Genomic DNA, 18136 nt, shown 5'->3' with positions numbered 1-18136 from the left:
TGTAATATAGTCCTTTAACATGGTCATACCTTTCTCTTCTCTGTTCCACCCATAACTTAGCCTCACTAGTTGAGTTCTCCAGTCTGTCCTGATGGAGCACTGCCGTGACATTTTCCCTGCCTTGTAACACCATGCCTCCTCCTTTAATCCCTCCCGCTCTGTCATGTCTAAAACAATGGAACCCCAGAATACTGAGCTGCTATTCCTGCCCCTCCTGTAACCAAGCCTCACCAATGGCTACAGTGTCATAATTCAAGGTGTTGATCTGGGCCGAGCTCATCAGCCTTTCCCATGATACTTCTTGCATTGAAATATACACTTAGGACATGAGTTGCACCATGCTCAACTTTTTGATTCCTGATTTTGTCTGCAGTTTTAATAAGTCTCCAGCTCCTCTTCACTGTTCTGGCAACTCCAGTTTAAACCCCACCGTGCAGCATTAGCAAACATTCCCGCTAGGATATTAGCCTCTACGCCCCCTCTCCCGCTGCAAACTGTCCCTTCTGTACAGGTCCCACCTTCCCTGGAAGAGAACCCAATGATCAAACAATCTTATGCCCTCCCTCCTACACCAACTCCATAGCCACATGCTAAACTGTAATCTTCCTAGTTCTGGCACGAGTTGCAATCCTGCAGTCCCATCCCTGGAGGTCCTGCCCTTTAACCTAGCACCCAACTCCCTATCCAGAACCAGTCACTCATCCTACCCATGTAATTGGTATCTACCTAGATTTTGACCTATGCCTGTTCACCCACCCACTTGAAAATGCTCAGGATTCGATTCAAAATGTCCCAGACCCTGGCATCCAGGAATCTCATTCTCACCCACAAAACCTCCTTTCTGTTCCCCTAATGAACGAATCCCCCATCACCACAGCTTGCCTCTTCTCCCCTCCAATTCTTCTGAGTCACAGAACCAGACAGCAGCAGAGACCTGACTACTGTGACATCCCTCTGCTAGATCATCCCCCCAACAGAATCCAGAGTGATATTTCTTTTGTTAAGTGGGATGGCCACAGGGTTACTCTTCATAGGCTCCTTAATCCCCTTCCCCTTCCTGTTACCCACCTATCACCCCTCAGCCTCCCAAATGATCTGGAGTTCATCCAGTTCCAGCTCCAACTCCTTAACATGGATTGTTAGAGCTGCAGCTGGATACACTTCTTGCAGTTGTAGTCATCAGGGATACCTTTGGTCTCCCTGCCTTCCCACATCCCGCAAAAGGAGCATTCAACTATCCTGCCAGACATCCCTACTGTCCCAACTGAGCAGATGTAAAGGGGGGGGGGGGGGGGGGGGAAACAAACTCTACCTAGAGCTTTTTTGTTTTTTTTTTTGTGATTGAAGCCTATAAGAACTAAAGACTTAAAATCACCACTCTCCTTTAATTTGTTCTTGCTAATCAATCCCAAATGCTTCCTAGTCAGAGCTCCCAAAAACTGCCGTGAGTTGCTGTGCCTTTTATATTCGGTCAGAGTGAAATTTCCTCCTCTCAAGCTCCTGATCTTCCAATTGGATTATTTTGTTGTTTGTTGATGAAGGGCAATTTGACTCTGCCACACTCTGATCTTGACTTTTGTTTGGGCCAGGCATAGATTGTGTTAATTTTCAATCTTTAAAATTGCTCTGTTGAGTTGATAAATGCAAATAACTCCAGACTGAAGACTAGAATCCTTTATGAATATTACTGTTTTGCCCAGATTTTGGAAGAATCTGACATTGACAAGGATGGGACAGTGAACCTCTCAGAATTTCAGCATGTCATTTCCAGATCACCAGACTTTGTCAGGTACGTGAAACAGCATCAGGATCGTTTGTTGAGGGGAAATACTAATGTGCCCTGTCCTGTTCTCCACGGCTGATCCATTTCCATTTGTTTCTCAGCTCGTTTCGGATCGTCTTGTAACACGATGAACACCTACAAAAGGAAAGAATGTACAAAGCTCTGTGGCCTGTCGGAAAGGTCACGTTTCTCTTTCTCGCTGCTGTTCTTAATGTTTTTTTTGTCAACGTTCCTCACCAGAATTACAACGATCAGAGTAATTGTTTCAAATATCTACCCGATCAGTTAATAAGTTGTTTTTAATTTTGTAATTATTAATGACCAACCTGTTAATATTTTTACTGTGCAATAAAGGTATTTTCTATCTTCACACTCACCACTTTTGTCATATTTATCACCAGTCTGGTGTCCTTCATTTTTCACTTTATTCTAATGCCAGTTAGCTTGTACAGGAAATGATGATACAGAAACAGGCTCTTTGGCCCAACTTAGCCATGTCTTTCAGTTTCAGACTCTTCTATCCTGGAAAAAAAGACTGTGACCACCTTATGTGTCCTTCATGATATATAAAAATCTGTAAGGTTACCCCCTCAACCTCCTTCACTCCAGAGAAAAATTAGCCTCTTCTTACAACTCCATCCTCATGAATCTCTTCTGCACACTCTAGCTTTAATGACATCCTGGGGGACCAGGACTGTACACATACTCCAAGAGCCCAGCAATGATCAGACTCCATATAGTGAGCTGTTGCCAAATACATAAATCTATATTCAGTAATAAACTAAGGACCACACGTTAAGAGAGGGAGCAGGAAACTTGATCAACACTTTTTCTGTATTAGAAACATTATTTAACAAGTCTCCATATCTAATACCTTCTGGTGTTAATTCATTCTGCTATGATATTAAAGGGAGAAGTTTGTTTTACAACACATTCCATCTCACCTTGAAAGTGCAAATCCCTGTGGGCCACAAAGCAGTGGAGATCTCAGCTCCTCATACAAGTCAAGATAAGCAATCTTCCTAAACATCTTATCGAAGTGTTTCAGTCCTGCCCTCACTACAGTACACCATATTGGTGCTCCTCCAAGAACCATCACCTTGTTGTGGTGGAGAGGCTTGTGGGTTCCATTTGAGAGTGAAGTCATCTGGGGTCTAGCTATTTGGCACTTAGCTTTTGGTAGGGTCACCCATAGTAGTACGGTCAAGGGGGAGGTTCCAGATAAAGAGCAATCTGACCAAGACCTCAGTATTGGAGCTGGCAAAAAATGATGACACACCACAACAGCAGTGAAGGCAGAGGAAGGCTACAGAAGTGATGGGTACCCAGTCATCTTGCACCCCATGTCACTGGACCTTGACCTCAATATATCAAAGATCATGCGGTTTCTGCCCATGTTAAGAGAATCCAGCCTAACATCCCAGGTTATGTGGATTCTGGATCGAGCTCTACAGTGGACAAAGGACTCACCAGTAAGACAACCCCATACTCTATTCAATTGATCACACTACTACACCACAATCAGGAGCAGGAAAGGTGGGCCAGCTGTTTCCAACACCGTGTACTCACATCACAGTAAATGCCTAGTAAATGATCAATGATCAAGAGCCAAACCAACAATTTCTGCCTGAAAAATTCACTGAACCAGGTGGCTGACTTCCCTCATGACAGTAAACATGGAACTACATCATCAGAGCACAGTTCAATCCTTCTCATGTGCAAACACAAAGGTGTTCCATGGCCCACAGACAACATCCAGCACATAAAGCTGTTTCCTCATGAAGTACTCGACAAGCCTTGGAAGATCAGTGCTGAGGGTCTGTCCATGGCCAAGTTGTCCATAGTTCCCTAGAAAATAAGAACAATGTAAAATTTACTGCAAAACATGATGCATTAATTCAATAGTATATCAGATGCTAAACCAGGAACTGGATTTGTAGCCACTGACTTATGTTGGAAAGGCAAGCTGGCATTTTACAGTAGGAACAATCCACAAACCAGCACCCAGATGAATGACTAACCAGCCCACTTCAAGATGGTGAAAGATTGCTCCTGCCCTGAGCTCAAGAGCTACCCACACCGTAAATAACTACCTTTCCACCAACTAGAGCAATAAACAGAAGCTTGGCTGAAAATTCTGCTGACTGCACACGTTTACACCACACCAAAAGCAGAGCAAGAGCTCAGTCTATCTACTTCACAGAACACCAACTGAACCAAAACACACAAGTGACAGGACACTGCTTACCACTTACCCCAGCCCCATGTGAACAGCTGACCACTTCCTGGAAACAAAAGAGAAATGATGTGGTTTAATAGTGAATCCTGAGACAATAATCAGCTTTTATTGAGAACATAGACCAGTACAGCAGGCTCTTTGGCCCACAGTCTGTGCCAATCCAAACTAATCCCATCTGCCAGCACATGGCCTGTGTCCCTTCATATCCTGCCTGCTCATGTGCCTCTCAAAAACTGTTACTGGAAATTTGATGTCAAAACTCATTTCTAAGTGTTTGCTATTTTTACACATTTATGTCTATTAAAAGCTGAATGGTGTACACAAAATGAAACAATATCCTAACTCTCAATACTAGTATTGAAGATAGAATATTACAGCACAGTACAGCACTTTCACCCCTAAGAGACCCACAACTTTGTGCTTTGGAGACTTGCGTGCCTCAAAGACCCGGAGTGCTATGTTGGCTGGAGTCAAAGCTTTATGCTTTGGCTCTTGGTAGGGTCACCCATGCCAAACAGGTCAAAGGTTCGAGGCCAGACTAAGAGTGGTCCATCAGTCCTCCAGGTTTGGGGGTTGAGCTCAGGGCTAACAACCCTGACTGGTAAACAAAACTGCTGCTGAAATGGCAGTGAAGAATCCTACATCTACGTGTGACAGCGGCATTCCTGAGTCGCCACCTGCAATTTGCATGACTTTCAGTGGTACTGACAGGAAACCCTGAACACCATTAGGGATGGAGGAGCTTCACTGCTGCCCTAAACACCAGCAGTGTAAGGGGCAACAAGTACAGGCCCTTCAGCCCATGAAATTGTGCCAATCTTTTAACCTACTTTAAGATCAGTCTAACCCTTCCCTCCTACATAGCCTTCCTTTTTTAAAAATCATCCATGTGTCCACCTGAGGGCTTCTGAAACATCTCCAACCATAGCTATACAGAGCTGCAACATTACCTCATGATTCAACTGAAACCTCTGACTAATCAAGGCTAATACTTCAAACATCTTCTTAACAACCTTATCAATTTAAGGCAACTTTGAGAAGCTATGGATGTGGATTCTAGATTCCGCCACCTTGCCAAGAATTCTACTTTCAAATTTGATTTTCCAAAAAGAATCATTTCACTCACTCCTTGCTAGATTTTACTCCATTTGCCACTTCTCAGCCCGGCTCAGCTTCCTATCAATATCCCCTTGTAACCCACAACAAACTTCTACACTGTCCACATCACCATCAACCTTTGCATCACGTGCAAACTTACTAACCCGCCCCTACACTTTCTTATCCACGTCATTTATAAAACTCTCAAAGAGCAGGGGTCCCAGAACATCAATGTTTGCTGATTGCCTGACAGAATACGCTCCATGTACTACCACCCTTTGCATTCTCAGAATCTAGGCAGCTAAGTTTCCCTGGCTTTCATGCCTCAGGACTTTCTGAATGTGCCCCCCCCCCCCCCCCCGGGGAGCCTTGATAGTCAAACACCTTAATGAAATCCACATGCATCACATTCACAGCTTTACCTTCAATGTGTTTTGTCACATCCTCAAATAATTGAAGAATCATCTTAGTGGTGTCCAACTCAGACTAGAATTTTTTTACATTGTATTCAGTACTATTACAAAAATCACTACCACAGTTCACTATCAACACGTGCCAAGATACACAATACTAGATCTTCAAGAAAGGGCTATGGTTCAGGGATTTACTGAATTTTCTTGCTTCAATAACTGGTGGAACAAACGTGTGTTTCCAACACTTTGTATTTCTAATGTTCACTCTTCAGAGGAATGGATTGTCTGAGTTCTGTAGAACATATTAACCTTTTAGATTATCAATAATAGGATGGAAGTAACCAACAAGACACAAATAGCACACTGACAGCTAAAATGAAGGGATTCTTTGGACTTGTTGATTAGGAACAATTGTAAATCTGACCACTGATACATTTGTGGAAGTTGCAGTAAGGCAAGGGTTAAAGATAACATCTAGGCAAAGACTTAACATTTGACTATACAGGAATACCCATGAACATAGCATTCCTCTGGGGCCAAAGTGCAAAACATAGTCATACAGAGTACATATAAGGCACATATAAGATAGGAAGTAAACAGTCACACAGAAATAAATACATATAGCTCTAGCCCGAGTGACATATTCTGTAAATTGAGGGTGCATGGGTGTCATCAGCAAGAACACTCAGCTCTCAGCAGTCTGCAGATGAACATAAGCAGGCATGCAATCCAGCTGGTCATTCCACCGACAGAAGGAGCCAGCCCTCAACCTTGTGCAGAAAAACCCACTCAAAGGAGACCATTGAATTGAGACCACTGGAGTCAATCTTCCTTACTGCAGACAGTGAGCTGAGAACGACTGTGGTAGCGTGTAATCAACCTTTACACAGTAGGGAGTGCTGGAGACAGATGAGATAAGAATAACAGAAGGATGTGAAATACACCAACTTTCTTTACTAATTTCAAAATATCATCAGTTGTCAGCCTGTGTTTCTATCAACTTTTAACACATTTATTATGAACAGCGATTGATTTTGCAAGTAAGGAATTCAAACATATAAAAATTACCAAATAATCAATATCTGTAACTGTATAAAAACTCTACCAAGTCTGCATAAAAATAGTAGGTTTCTGTTCTGACTTCAGAACAGTGTGGGTGACAGTGGCCAGGATGTTCTCCTTGTGCACAAGTAAAATAGAAATATGTTTCAGTTGAGCCCAGTTATTTCATTTTATTATCAGCAACAAAATATTCATAGTCTAAACAGTTCTTCAATTTCTCACATTAAAATTCTGCGCTTGTAAATTCATGTATGATTAAATTTGCAGCTGAACTAAACAACACATTGAGAAACCACGTAAACAAACATGATTTCAACCACAGACAAGGTTGCCGTTCACTGCAGAGAAACATTACACTGGTACCTACTGGTAACAGCCGCCGTATGCCGTGACCCACAGCTGACTCTGCTGATCTCCAGCTCCCCTGGGAAGTCCAAGAGTGCTGGAAATGCCTGAATTGAGATGAACACATTTGTATTTCCCATTGTTGCTTTTTCCGTGGTGGATTTTTGAACTGTGTCACCTGCATCACACAGGATCGGTGTGCCTGCACATAAACATTGAGTACTTTCAGCCAAAAACATTCATGCAAACACCAGCCAACACTTACACACTTTGAATACAAGACAATGTACACTGTGTTACTGAAAGCACCAAAACTACAGCAAGTACCAAGTAATGAGCCATTTCTACCGACGTTGCTTCTTCTATGCTGGACCCCACCCTGGACATATGCTCTTCTCACCCACCCTACCATCAAGCAGAAGATACAAAATCCTGCAAGCATGTGCCACCAGGGTCAAGGACATCTTTTATCCGCTGTTATCAGACTCTTGTACAATAAGATGAACTCTTGAGAACCAGCCTCTGCTCCACGGACACTGCCTATACTTCTTGCTGCCTCAGTAAAGCAGCCAGCAAAAGCAAAGACACCATCCATCTTGGGCACTCTCTCAAACTGTAGAGTTGCCAGGAGAGCAGGTGGCGTTGGGAGTTGGTGTGTTCCACAGGAGTGCCGGTGGCAATGTGGTGCTGCGTCTATGCTGGAGTCAGTGTTGCCCCCAGGGTTTGCTCAGCAGAAGACAAGCAGGACGGTGTTTGGCTGCGACATCATGGACTCAAGAACTTGGACTAATTATTTTATGTGACTGCATTTTACTGCTATCTTATATGTGCTTTGTACTGTGGACTGTTGGTACCGTTTTGCACCTTGGCCCCCAAGTAATGCTGATTCATTTGGTATATTCTTGGGTATTCACGTATGGTTGAATGACAATTAAACTTGAACGATAAAATTGACTCTCAGCCTTACAATCTACCTCATCATGACCTTACACCTTATTCTCTACCTGCACTTCACTTTTTCTTCTGTAACTGTACTCTGTTATTGTTTTACCTTGTAATGCACTGTGTAATGATTGATCTGTATGAAGTGTGCAAGACAAGCTTTTCATTGCACCTCACTGTGATAGTAATAGACCAATTCCAATCTCTCCTTTACAGTCAGTGGGGAAACATGGGGCTGCTCTACAGAAACACAAGGACAGTGGACACACAGAAGGACACAAATGACTTAACCGATAGAGAACGTTGTTGGAACTATAAATTTGCACTTCAGCATAGCAGGAGAGATTACCATTCTGGGTCATTGAGTGAGTGGGCAAATACATTGCAGGTACAGTAAAATGTGGATAAATGCAAGTTACCACATGAATGCCCTCACCTTCCCCAGAGAATTCAACCTGTTGAGAAGGCTTCTGATGCTCCTCCCCTGAACACGACCTCGCTGGCAGACCCAATTGTCCCGACTCATTCCAACCCCACACGTACAGGTCTCCTGAGGCTAACCATATTAAAAATAAAAATACAAGAACAAAATTGATAACATAGACTGAGCAACATCTAACAGAGCAGAGGTGTGTTTGAGCACATTTCAATAAGAGAAATAGCTCCAATATCCCCCTCCCCTACCCACCTTCCCCATCACCTGGTCTCATCCATCACCTGCCAGCTTGTACTCTTTCCCCTCCCCTCCCACTTACTTATTCTAGCTTCTGCCCCCTTCCCTTCCAGTCTTGATGCAGGTTTCCACAGATACTGTCTGACCCACTGAGTTCCTCCACCTTTGTGTGTGCACTCAAGATTTCCAGCATTGACAGACTCTCTGGTGTCTTTGATTCCCTTTGAAACCGACTGCTGAGTTCCTCCAGCATTTTGTGTGTGTTGCTCTGGATTCCTTATAATTTACTGTATTACTGCACTGCAGCCACAACACCTTCACAACATATGTTAGTGGTAATAAAACCTGCTTCTGATTATGATTATGGAGGCAATAAGGGATGTTCCCAATGGTAGAGACAAACTCAATATCCACTGCCCTTTGAACTACCAGAGAGTCAACACTATGGACAATTACGCATTAGAGGAATATCACGGATCAGCATCGAGGCCCTCTGTTGGTCAGGGTTGACCATGGATGTCGCGTCCTAGCTGACTACATGTTGGTGCAGTGCTGTTGATAAAGTATGTAAAAGGGTTAACACTTCATTAAAAAATAGCAGCCTGGTTTTCTGAAGGAAACTGCTGATGATCAACAGATGTGCTAATTTTGTTATTCAATGCTGAGCAATATTTCTTTTTGAAGGTAGCCAGCTACGGTTTACATAAAACATAGAATAGTACAGCACATTACAGGCTCTTCGGCCCACAATGTTGAGCCGACCCTCAAACCCTGCCTCCCATATAACCCCCCCACCTTAAATTCCTCCATATAATTGTCTAGTAGTCTCTTAAACTTCTCTAGTGTATCTGCCTCCACCATTGACTCAGGCAGTGCATTCCACGCACCAACCACTCTCTTGAGTGGGAAACCTTCCTCTAATATCCCCCTTGAACTTCGCTCCCCTTACCTTAAAGCCATGTCCTCTTGTACTGAGCAGTGGTGCCCTGGGGAAGAGGCGCTGGCTGTCCACTCTATGTCTATTCCTCTTAATATCTTATACACCTCTATCATGTCTCCTCTCATCTTTCTTTCAGATTGCTTATCTCCTTGTGCAGTCATGCGTAGAGACAGGACAGCTCCAGTCTGTTTTGTGTATTAGGCCATTGTGCCTATTCTGTAATTTGTCTCTCGGTACTGTCAAGCAATAGGTAAGTCTGACTCCAGCTTGGTATGTGTGGGGGGGTACCTGAATGAATGTCAGCTGGTGGTGCAATGGCATCAGCGCCGGGCTCCGGAGCGAAGGCTCCCGAGTTCGAATCCAAGTCAGGCCACCCCTGAGCACACTTTCCATCCATGCTGGGTTGAGCATCGAGCTAGCCACTCGGCCTCGTACAAAATACAAGGGTTGAGTCAGGAACGTTCATATCGTGACTCGGTTAATCCGAAAGGAGACCAATCCAATCCTGACACTATGTGCCAGACAAGAATGGCTGACTGTCTGGTGCAACACGCTAAAAAAAATCCGAACTAATATATCCATTTGTAAGGGGAATTGTGAGTTAGGTGGTGAATTAGGCAGGAACAGTCACAGGCTGTTCCTGTTTGAGCAACTGAGTAAGCCCCAGGTGCTTTGAATAAAGAGTTTGTACTTAGTCTCTGAGTGACTTTACCTGGATTCGACTTCCACACTGTCAGTCAATATGGAGATCAAGCTGTTGCTCCACACAGCTAATGAATCCAAAAGAACGGCAGAGACAGGAATCTGCAAGTGTATGTCTTATGAGTGTAGGTCGAATGAGCGAAGGCTTTTCTCTCTGGAGCAGAAGAGGATGAGAGATTACTTGATAGAGGTGTACAGATGAAAGGAAGCAGAAATCAAGTGGACAGCCAGAGACATCTTCCCAGGCGGAAATGGCTAATATAAGGGGGCAAAATTTTTAAAGGTGATTCGAGGAAAGTATGGGGGGGTGTCAGCAGTAGTTTTCTTTTTAAAATACAGAGTGGTGGATGTGTGGAGCACACTGTCGGGGTGACGATAGAGGCAGATACATTTGAGGCATTTAGGACACTCTTAGATAGGCACATGGATGATAGAAAAATAGAGGGCTCTGTGGGAAGGAAGGGTTAAATTGATCATAGAGTAGGTTAAATGGTCAGCACGACATCATGGGCCTAATGCCTGTATTGTGCTTTACTGTTCTATGCTCTATAAAGCAGATTAGACAGAGGCACAATGTCAGACCTTACCACTGGAGCATACAGAATGCCAGGCCCCGGCTGCTAACTCAGTCACCACCAGGCCATGCAACGCCTCCACGATCCGTGGATCTGCTTCATCCTCAACACCACCATGTCCTAATTGACCATGTCTGCAAACAGGAAGAGCATGTTGATAGAAAAATAAGCAGGCATTGGACCTATCCACAATTACTTTTCCAGAATGGTACATATGAGAGGCTTTACAGAGAACCGGCGGCAATATGAGCAACACTGGTCAATCAGCAGGATGACAGAAAGGGCAGATTTTCAGAATGCTTCACATTAATAACAGTTCATAGAGAAACATTCTCAATGTAAATCTGAAGTGAAATTGGTACAGAACGGCTATTTTTAGGTTGATTTGATCAAAACAATACAATCTTGTCTGCCATTTCATCCAACAAGTCACGACTAGTGAAGTCATGATTTGACCATTTTGAGAAAGAGTAAGATGATTATCAAGATTCAGAAAAATAGTTAATAGATAATAAGTGGAAAAACTCAAACACAGAGGCTGAATAAACTTGGATTCTCAGTCCAAAATATCAATTATTGATTTCCCTCCACAGATGCTGCCTGGCCTGCTGAATTCCTCCAGCATTTTGTGTGTTGCTCAAGATTTCTAGCATCTGCAGAACTCCTTGTGTTTGAGGAACTTTACTACAATTATATCCCTTGACATACATCTACAGGATAGAGCTCATAATTCAGAACAGTTTTGAGATTTCTCATAACTAAAAAGTAAGCCTTACCGTCCTGCGCCCCAGGAATACACTGTCCAATCACAGGTCAGCAGGAGAGCATGCTCACTGCCAAGTACCAGCTTCCTTGCACCAAGCAGTGGTGACAGCGATTTGTAAAATGGAGGCATTGTTGTAATGTAACCACCAGCGATTAACGGAAATGCTGTGGATTAATGGAAATGCTGTAAGGGGGGGTGGGGAAAGAGAAAGTATGTAATAACAACAAGGAATTCTAAATATGCTCATCAGACCAGGCAGAAAGCCAACAGCTTTAAATTCCTGTATGGTAACACATTGGATGAGCAGTCCTATACCCAGCACATAGATGCAATCATAAGGAGTCTTTATTTTCTTGGGAGGTTAAAGAGGCATATGACAATATAACACTAAACTCAACTTTGACCAGGCAGTACATGTAGAATTTTTGGGTTGATTCCCAGATTTAAAGAACAATCAAATTCAGAAACAAGTTTTAAATTGCAGACAAAACTGAGAGGTGCTGGGAGAGATTGAGTGACACAAACATTGACAGAGCCACCTGTAATGGTGGGGACAGGGGAGGTGTAGATTGAATGATGCCAGCTGTAATGATGGGGACCGGGGAGGTATAGATCAGAATGCAGGTATGAAATCTGAAATACTGTAAAAGGAAAAAGAATAAAAACTGAAGGCCACAAACGCATGATAAAAGCCTGCAAAGAATGTTGATTCTGAAAACATTCTGCTCATTTCTGAGTACAGAAAGCTGCAAAGTGCCTCTTTCTAAAGATTAGCTTTATTTGTTACATGTACATCAAATCAGAGTGTCAGCAGGGTTTCCTCAAGGGAAAATCTTACTTGACAAATCTGTTGGAATTCTTTGAAGAAATAGCTAGCAGGATAGACAAAGGAGAATCGGTTGATGTTCTGTAGTTGGATTTTAAGAGGGCCTTTGACAGGATTGCTCAACAAGCAACGAGCCCATGGTATTACAGGAATGATTCTAGCATGGATAAAGCAGCGGCTGATGGGCAGGAGGCAAAGAGTGGGGAATAAAGGGAGCCTTTTCTGGCTGGCTGGTAGTGACTAGTGGTGCTGTACAGGGGTCTGTGTGGGGACTGTTTTGAGGAAGCAGAGAGGCTACAGAAAGACATAGGTAGATGAGAAGAATGGGCAAAGAAATGGCAGATAGAATACAGTGTTCGGAAGTGTATGATCATGCACTTTTGTAGAAGAAATGAAACTGTTGATGATTTTCTAAATGGAGAGAAAACACAAAAAACTGAGGTGTAAAGGGTCTTGGGAGTCCTTGTGCAGAATTCCTTAAAGGCTAATTTGCAAGTTGAGTCTGTGGTGAGGAAGGTAAATGCGATGTTCACATTCATTTCAAGAGGACTAGAATATAAAAGAAAGGATGTAATGTTGAAACTTTATAAAGCACTGGTGAGGCCTCTCTAGGCGTGTTGTGAGCAGGCAAGCAATTGCAGCAATATTCAACAGCTGGAGAGCAAAAAGAAAAACAGAGTGGCAAACGCAAAAGAGGTGGAGGATATGGAACAAGGAACAAAGCGCTGTTGCAAATAGCCATACCTGCATTTGGTTTCTCTTCTTCCTGCAGGTGCTTCTTCCAAATGACAGCATCTGTTGCCTCTCCAGTACGGCAGAGGCTTGGGATATCCCAGCACTCCACCCTGTCCCGCCACAACGTAAGCAGGTATTTCTCAGAGGACAGAATATCTCTGCATCCTCGCAAACCTTGGCTGTTTAGGGACATCTGGTGCCATGGAACATCAGCAACAAACCCCCAGAAATAAATTGACCCATCATCTGGAACCAAACTGAAACAAAATTAATGCAATGGAACTTGTTTGCATATTTACTTTGAACTACAAAGAGAATGAATGGGTGATAATGTGGATTCACTGTTCCCTCTAAGCTGCACGGGTACACAGCCGTGCAACAACTGAAATGCTCCCACACTTATCACTTTTACTGCCACACAGCTGGGGTCTTCTTTTATATAATGGCAATATAATTTTAAAATAATGTTAACACAATATTGAAATCTCAAAAAGTTCAAAGTAAAATTTATTATCAGAGTACATACACGTCACCACATACAAAGCTGAGATTCTTCTTTTGTGGGCATACTTAGCAAATTTTTAGAACTGTAAACAGGATCCATGGACAACAAAGTATGCAAGAACAGATATAAATAAATAGCAATAAATAACAAGATAAAAGTTATCCCCATTTTGTTCAAGTTTATGTTAATAGAATTGTGAAATACCGTGTGATTACGTGTTAATGATTATAATCTATAAATTTTCTAAATAATAAATGTACTACAAATTTTACTTTAAAAACATTTTAGAGCTTCAAAGTCTTTACATTGTAGTGTTTCAAGTTACAACACTGCATCAAATTGTAACAATAAACACAGAATGGAAGTCAGTAGCTGATTGTTAATAAACTGCCAGCCTGCTGAAAACCAATGGTGTCAAAATATTTTACTTTTGTCATTGTGTCTGTTGGTTGTTTTGACTACCTGACATTGTTTACTTGTGTAAAGGCTGTGCTTGCTTGATGTGCATGCTACAAAAACCATTTAAAGTGCTGTGCAATTTTCAGGCCAAGTAAAAATTTCCTGCTCAGAGCAAAGGTTAGTTCGCTCAGTAGTAAAAAACAATTAGAGGGAATGTTGTGTGGATTGCTGGGTTAAGTGGTCACTCTAAATTTCCCCCAATATGCAGATGAAATTAAGAGAAAATTGATGGAACGTTAGAATATAATAAGATTAAGGCTAGAGTTAAAGCTAGAGGAGCAGTTGATGGCTCAGGGCCTATACTCGCTAGAGTATGGAATGGGGGTGGGGGTGGGAGGGATTTCACTGAAACTTACAGATTTTGAAAAGCCTAGATACAGTGGGCAGTGAGAGATGTTTCCTATAGTGGGGGAGACCAGAGGACACAACCTCAGAATACAAAGACATCACTTTAGAATAGAGATAAGAAAGAATTTCTTTATCCAGTGGATAAGGAACCTGTGGAACTGATTTCCACAGATGGTTGTAAAGGCCAAGTCAGTGGATATGTTTAAAGCAGAGGCTGGTAGGTTTTTGCTAACATAGGCATCGAAGGAGAAGGCTGGAGAATAGGGTTGCAAGGGATAATAAATCAGTCACGATGGAATGGAGGAATTGATGGGATAAATGGCATAACTCTGCTCCTATGTCTTATGATCTGTAACCAATCCTAAACACCACCATCAGAAGATTACCTTGATCCAGGATGACAACAAAAATGCTCATGCAAATGCTCAGCAGTTTTGGCAACAATTTGGAGAGAGACACAGAACTGATTTTGAAACATTACTTCTCTTTTGCTCTCCTTAGACATTGTCTAATCTGCAGCAATAACAAACCTTCCTGCTAGGATATTAGTGCACCCCCCCCCTCCCCAGTACAGGTGCAAACTGTCCCTCTGCACAGGTCCCACCTTCCAAAGCATCTGTTGTGGTGCTGTATAACTCTATAACTCAGTGTTGAGACTGGTAAATGTTGACAGGATGATCAACCTATATGGGAAGTTAGAGGATTGAGAAGCTTATAAGAACTTGCAGAAGGAAACTAAGAAGGTCATTAGGAAGGAAAAGGTGAATTACGAAAGGAAGTTGGCTACCAATATCAAAAAAGATACTAAAAGCTTTTTTAAGTATATAAAGGGTAAAAGAGAATTGAGGGTAGATATAGGACCAATAGAAAATGACATTGGAGATATTGTAATGAGAGACGCAGAGATAGCAGAGGAACTGAATGTGTATTTTGCATCAGGCTTCATAGCACATGACATCTGCAGTATACCGGACATTCAAGTGTGTCAGGGAAGTGAGGTTTGTGCAGTGAAAACTACGACTGAGAAGGTGCTCAGGAAGCTTAATGGTCTGAGGGTGGATAAATCTCCTGGACCTGATGGAATGCACCCTTGGGTTCTGAAGGAAGTACCTGAAGAGATTGCAGAGGCATTAAAAATGATCTTTCAAGTATCGATAGATTCTGGCATTGTACCAGATGATTGGAAAACTGCAAACGTTACTCAGCTATTTAAGAAGGGTGGGAAGCAGCAGAAAGGAAACTATAGACCTGTTAGCCCGGCATCAGTGGTTGGGAAGTTGTTGGAATCTATTATTAGGGATGAGATTACATAGTACCTGGAGGCACATGACAAGATAGGCCAAAGCCAGCATGGTTTCCTGAAAGGAAGATCCTGCGAGAGGCAGTAGATGTGGTGTACTTGGATTTTCGGAAGGTTTTTGACAAGGTGCTGCACACGAGGCTGCTTAGCAAGGTAAGAGCCCATGGAATTACAGCAGTTACTAGCATGGGCGGAGCATTAGCTGATCGGTAGAAAACAGAGTGGGAATAAAGGGATCCTACTCTGGCTGGCTGCCAGTTACCAATGGAGTTCCACGGGGGTCAGTGTTGGGACCACTGCTTTTTATGATGTACGTCAATGATTTGAACTATGGGATTAATGGATTTGTGGCTAAATTTGCCGATGATACAAAGATAGGTGGAGGAAGAGGTAGCGTTGACAAAACAGAGAGCCTGCAGAGAGACTTAGATAGTTTAGGGGAAAGAAGTGGCAAATGAAATACTATGTTGGAAAGTGTATGGTTGTGCGCTTTTGTGGAAGAAATAAATGGGCAGACTATTATTTAGATGGGGAGAAAATTCAAAATGCAGAGATGCAAAGGGACTTAGGAGTTCTGTGCAGGATACCCTAAAGGTTAGCCTCCAGGTTGAGTCAGTGGTGAAGAAGGCAAATGCAATGTTGGCATTCATTTCTAGAGGTATAGAAGAACAGGGATGTGATGTTGAGGCTCTGTAAGGTACTCATGAGACCACACTTGGAGTATTGTGTGCAGTTTTGGGCTTCTTACGTTAGAAGTGATATACTGACATTGGAGAGAATTTAGAGAAGATTCATGAGAATGATTCCAGGAATGAAAGGGTTACTGTATGATGAATGTCTGGCATCTCTTGGGCTGTACTCCCTGGAGTTCAGGAGAATGAGGGGGGATCTCATAGAAACATTCCAAGTGTTGAAAGGCCTGAACAAATTAGAGATGGCAAAGTTATTTCCCATGATAAGGGAGTCTAGGATAAGAGGGAACGACTTCAGGATTGAAGGATCTTTATTTAGAACAGAGATGTGGAGAAATTACTTTAGTCAGAGGGTGGTAAATCTGTGGAATTTGTTGCCACCAGCGGCTATAGAGGCCAAGTCATTGGATGTATTTAAGGCAGGGATAGATAGGTTCTTGATTAGCCAGGGCATCAAAGGGTATGGGGTGAAGGCAGGGGAGTGGGGAGGACTGGAAGAATTGGGTCAGCCTATGATTGAATGGCGGTGCAGGCTCGATAGGACGAATGGCCTACTTCTGCCCCTATATCTTATAGTCTTATTTACAACACGACGCAGGACCAGAGCACCATCGCCCTTTGTTCTCCGGGGTCTCATCCCTTTCCCCGTCACGCCCCCTTACCAGTCAAGCAGGCAGAATGACTCCAGGCGGGATAGACCCTACAGGGTAAGTCAAGCCGCCGCGGATTCGGCCCGTTGCCATCGTCCGCCTCAGGCTGGGCTGTCCGTAACTCGAGACCAGACCGGGGAGGAGGGACATCGCTCCGGTTTGGCCTCGAGTTACAGACTGTCACCTCGCGGGGCTCCAGCACCCGGTCATCTGCCTCACGTTTCACCGGGCTCCCAGGCCGTTCCACGCTGTTGACAGTCTGTCCAAAACGATTAAAGCCAAACCCAAACCAACGCCCGGTGCTGGCTGGGGCAGCGGCCGCCATCCCCGCAGACACCGAGTGACGGGAAAACAGACGGTCGTTAACTCGAAACTGTACACCGCGCCATGCCTCCCGCTCGCTGTCACCGACCTCACTCCCGGCAGCCTCCGCGTGGTCCCGGAGTTGAACACCGGGATTCCCAGCAGTCCCCACACAATGACCTCTCCCCCATCGACCCTTGCACTACTTTTTTTTCTCTCAGTCATCGAAACATGACAAAATTAAATGGCTTTATTGGCGGACATTTAAATAATTCTGGCAGCTCATTCACTATTATGTACAAATATATAAAAATGACCCTTCATTACCAGTCCTGATGAAGGATGTTAGCCAGAAAAGTAGAATGTTTCTCATCTCCATCAGTGTTGCTGAGTACCTGCAGCATTTTGTGCGTGTTAATCAATCCCGCAGTGAGTGTGGACATTGCTTGTAATCCATGCAATTCCTTATTGACCCGAGCCAGGGTAGTAGGTAAGGGCATCAGTGGACCAGAAACACGAGAGACTGCAGATGGTGAAATATTGGAGGAACTCAGCAGATCAGACAGGCAGAGTGAGAAGATCGAGATTTCTGGTCGTCACCCTGCTTCAGTAATCCTACGTGTTTATAAACACCATTAATTGCTCTGCAGTCGCTGTTTCTTGAATTAGATTTCCCAGCTATTATGTTCTTCAATGGTTCACACCCGTGGCTGCTCCATGAGATTGTAAATCTGTCAACCCATTCCATCGTGGCTGATTTATTATCCCTCTCAATCTCAT

At 43.3% G+C, this 18136-nt stretch overlaps 2 protein-coding genes across 7 annotated transcripts in view; one reads left to right on the top strand and one right to left on the bottom strand.

Annotated features, from left to right (window-relative positions):
- Positions 1–2159, top strand: part of LOC140714074 (calcium and integrin-binding protein 1-like) — a 16019-nt gene extending 13860 nt beyond the window's left edge. The window contains exons 6-7 of the mRNA XM_073024787.1: positions 1701–1789; positions 1885–2159. Coding sequence (XP_072880888.1) covers positions 1701–1789; positions 1885–1906 — 111 coding nt within the window. The 3' untranslated portion in view covers positions 1907–2159. The remainder of the gene's footprint in view (positions 1–1700; positions 1790–1884) is intronic.
- LOC140714071 (RCC1 domain-containing protein 1-like) lies at positions 2064–18136 on the bottom strand. Of its 6 annotated transcripts, none has more exons than XM_073024782.1 (8): positions 17684–18136; positions 13109–13356; positions 11549–11702; positions 10785–10906; positions 8319–8438; positions 6963–7142; positions 4039–4068; positions 2064–3631 (listed from the first exon to the last, which is right to left on the bottom strand). In XM_073024782.1, exons 1-8 carry the CDS (start codon positions 17854–17856, stop codon positions 3486–3488), a joined length of 1173 nt encoding a protein of 390 aa, XP_072880883.1. In that variant the 5' UTR covers positions 17857–18136; the 3' UTR covers positions 2064–3485. The 6 variants fall into 6 exon arrangements, with proteins under 6 accessions (XP_072880883.1, XP_072880881.1, XP_072880880.1 ...); XM_073024780.1 differs by lacking the exon at positions 17684–18136 and adding an exon at positions 17066–17462 and having other exon boundaries at positions 4032–4068; positions 13109–13345; XM_073024779.1 differs by lacking the exon at positions 17684–18136 and adding an exon at positions 17066–17462 and having other exon boundaries at positions 13109–13345.

The sequence above is a fragment of the Hemitrygon akajei genome, chromosome 21 (genome assembly GCF_048418815.1).
Source record: "Hemitrygon akajei chromosome 21, sHemAka1.3, whole genome shotgun sequence".
In the NCBI taxonomy this organism is placed as follows: domain Eukaryota; kingdom Metazoa; phylum Chordata; class Chondrichthyes; order Myliobatiformes; family Dasyatidae; genus Hemitrygon; species Hemitrygon akajei.
The sequence above is the reverse complement of the archived record's forward strand: the minus strand, read 5'-3'. Positions and strand labels throughout refer to the sequence as shown.

Excerpts from the sequence above, each read along its gene's own strand:
- LOC140714071 (XM_073024779.1), bottom strand. The coding sequence starts at position 17,378 with ATGGCGGCCGCTGCCCCAGCCAGCACCGGGCGTTGGTTTGGGTTTGGC. Across the intron at positions 10,907-11,548 it reads TATTCCTGGGGCGCAGGACG|ACATGGTCAATTAGGACATG; the intron begins GTAAGGCTTACT and ends TCCTGTTTGCAG. Across the intron at positions 3,632-4,038 it reads GCTGTTCACATGGGGCTGGG|GGAACTATGGACAACTTGGC; the intron begins GTAAGTGGTAAG and ends CTTATTTTCTAG.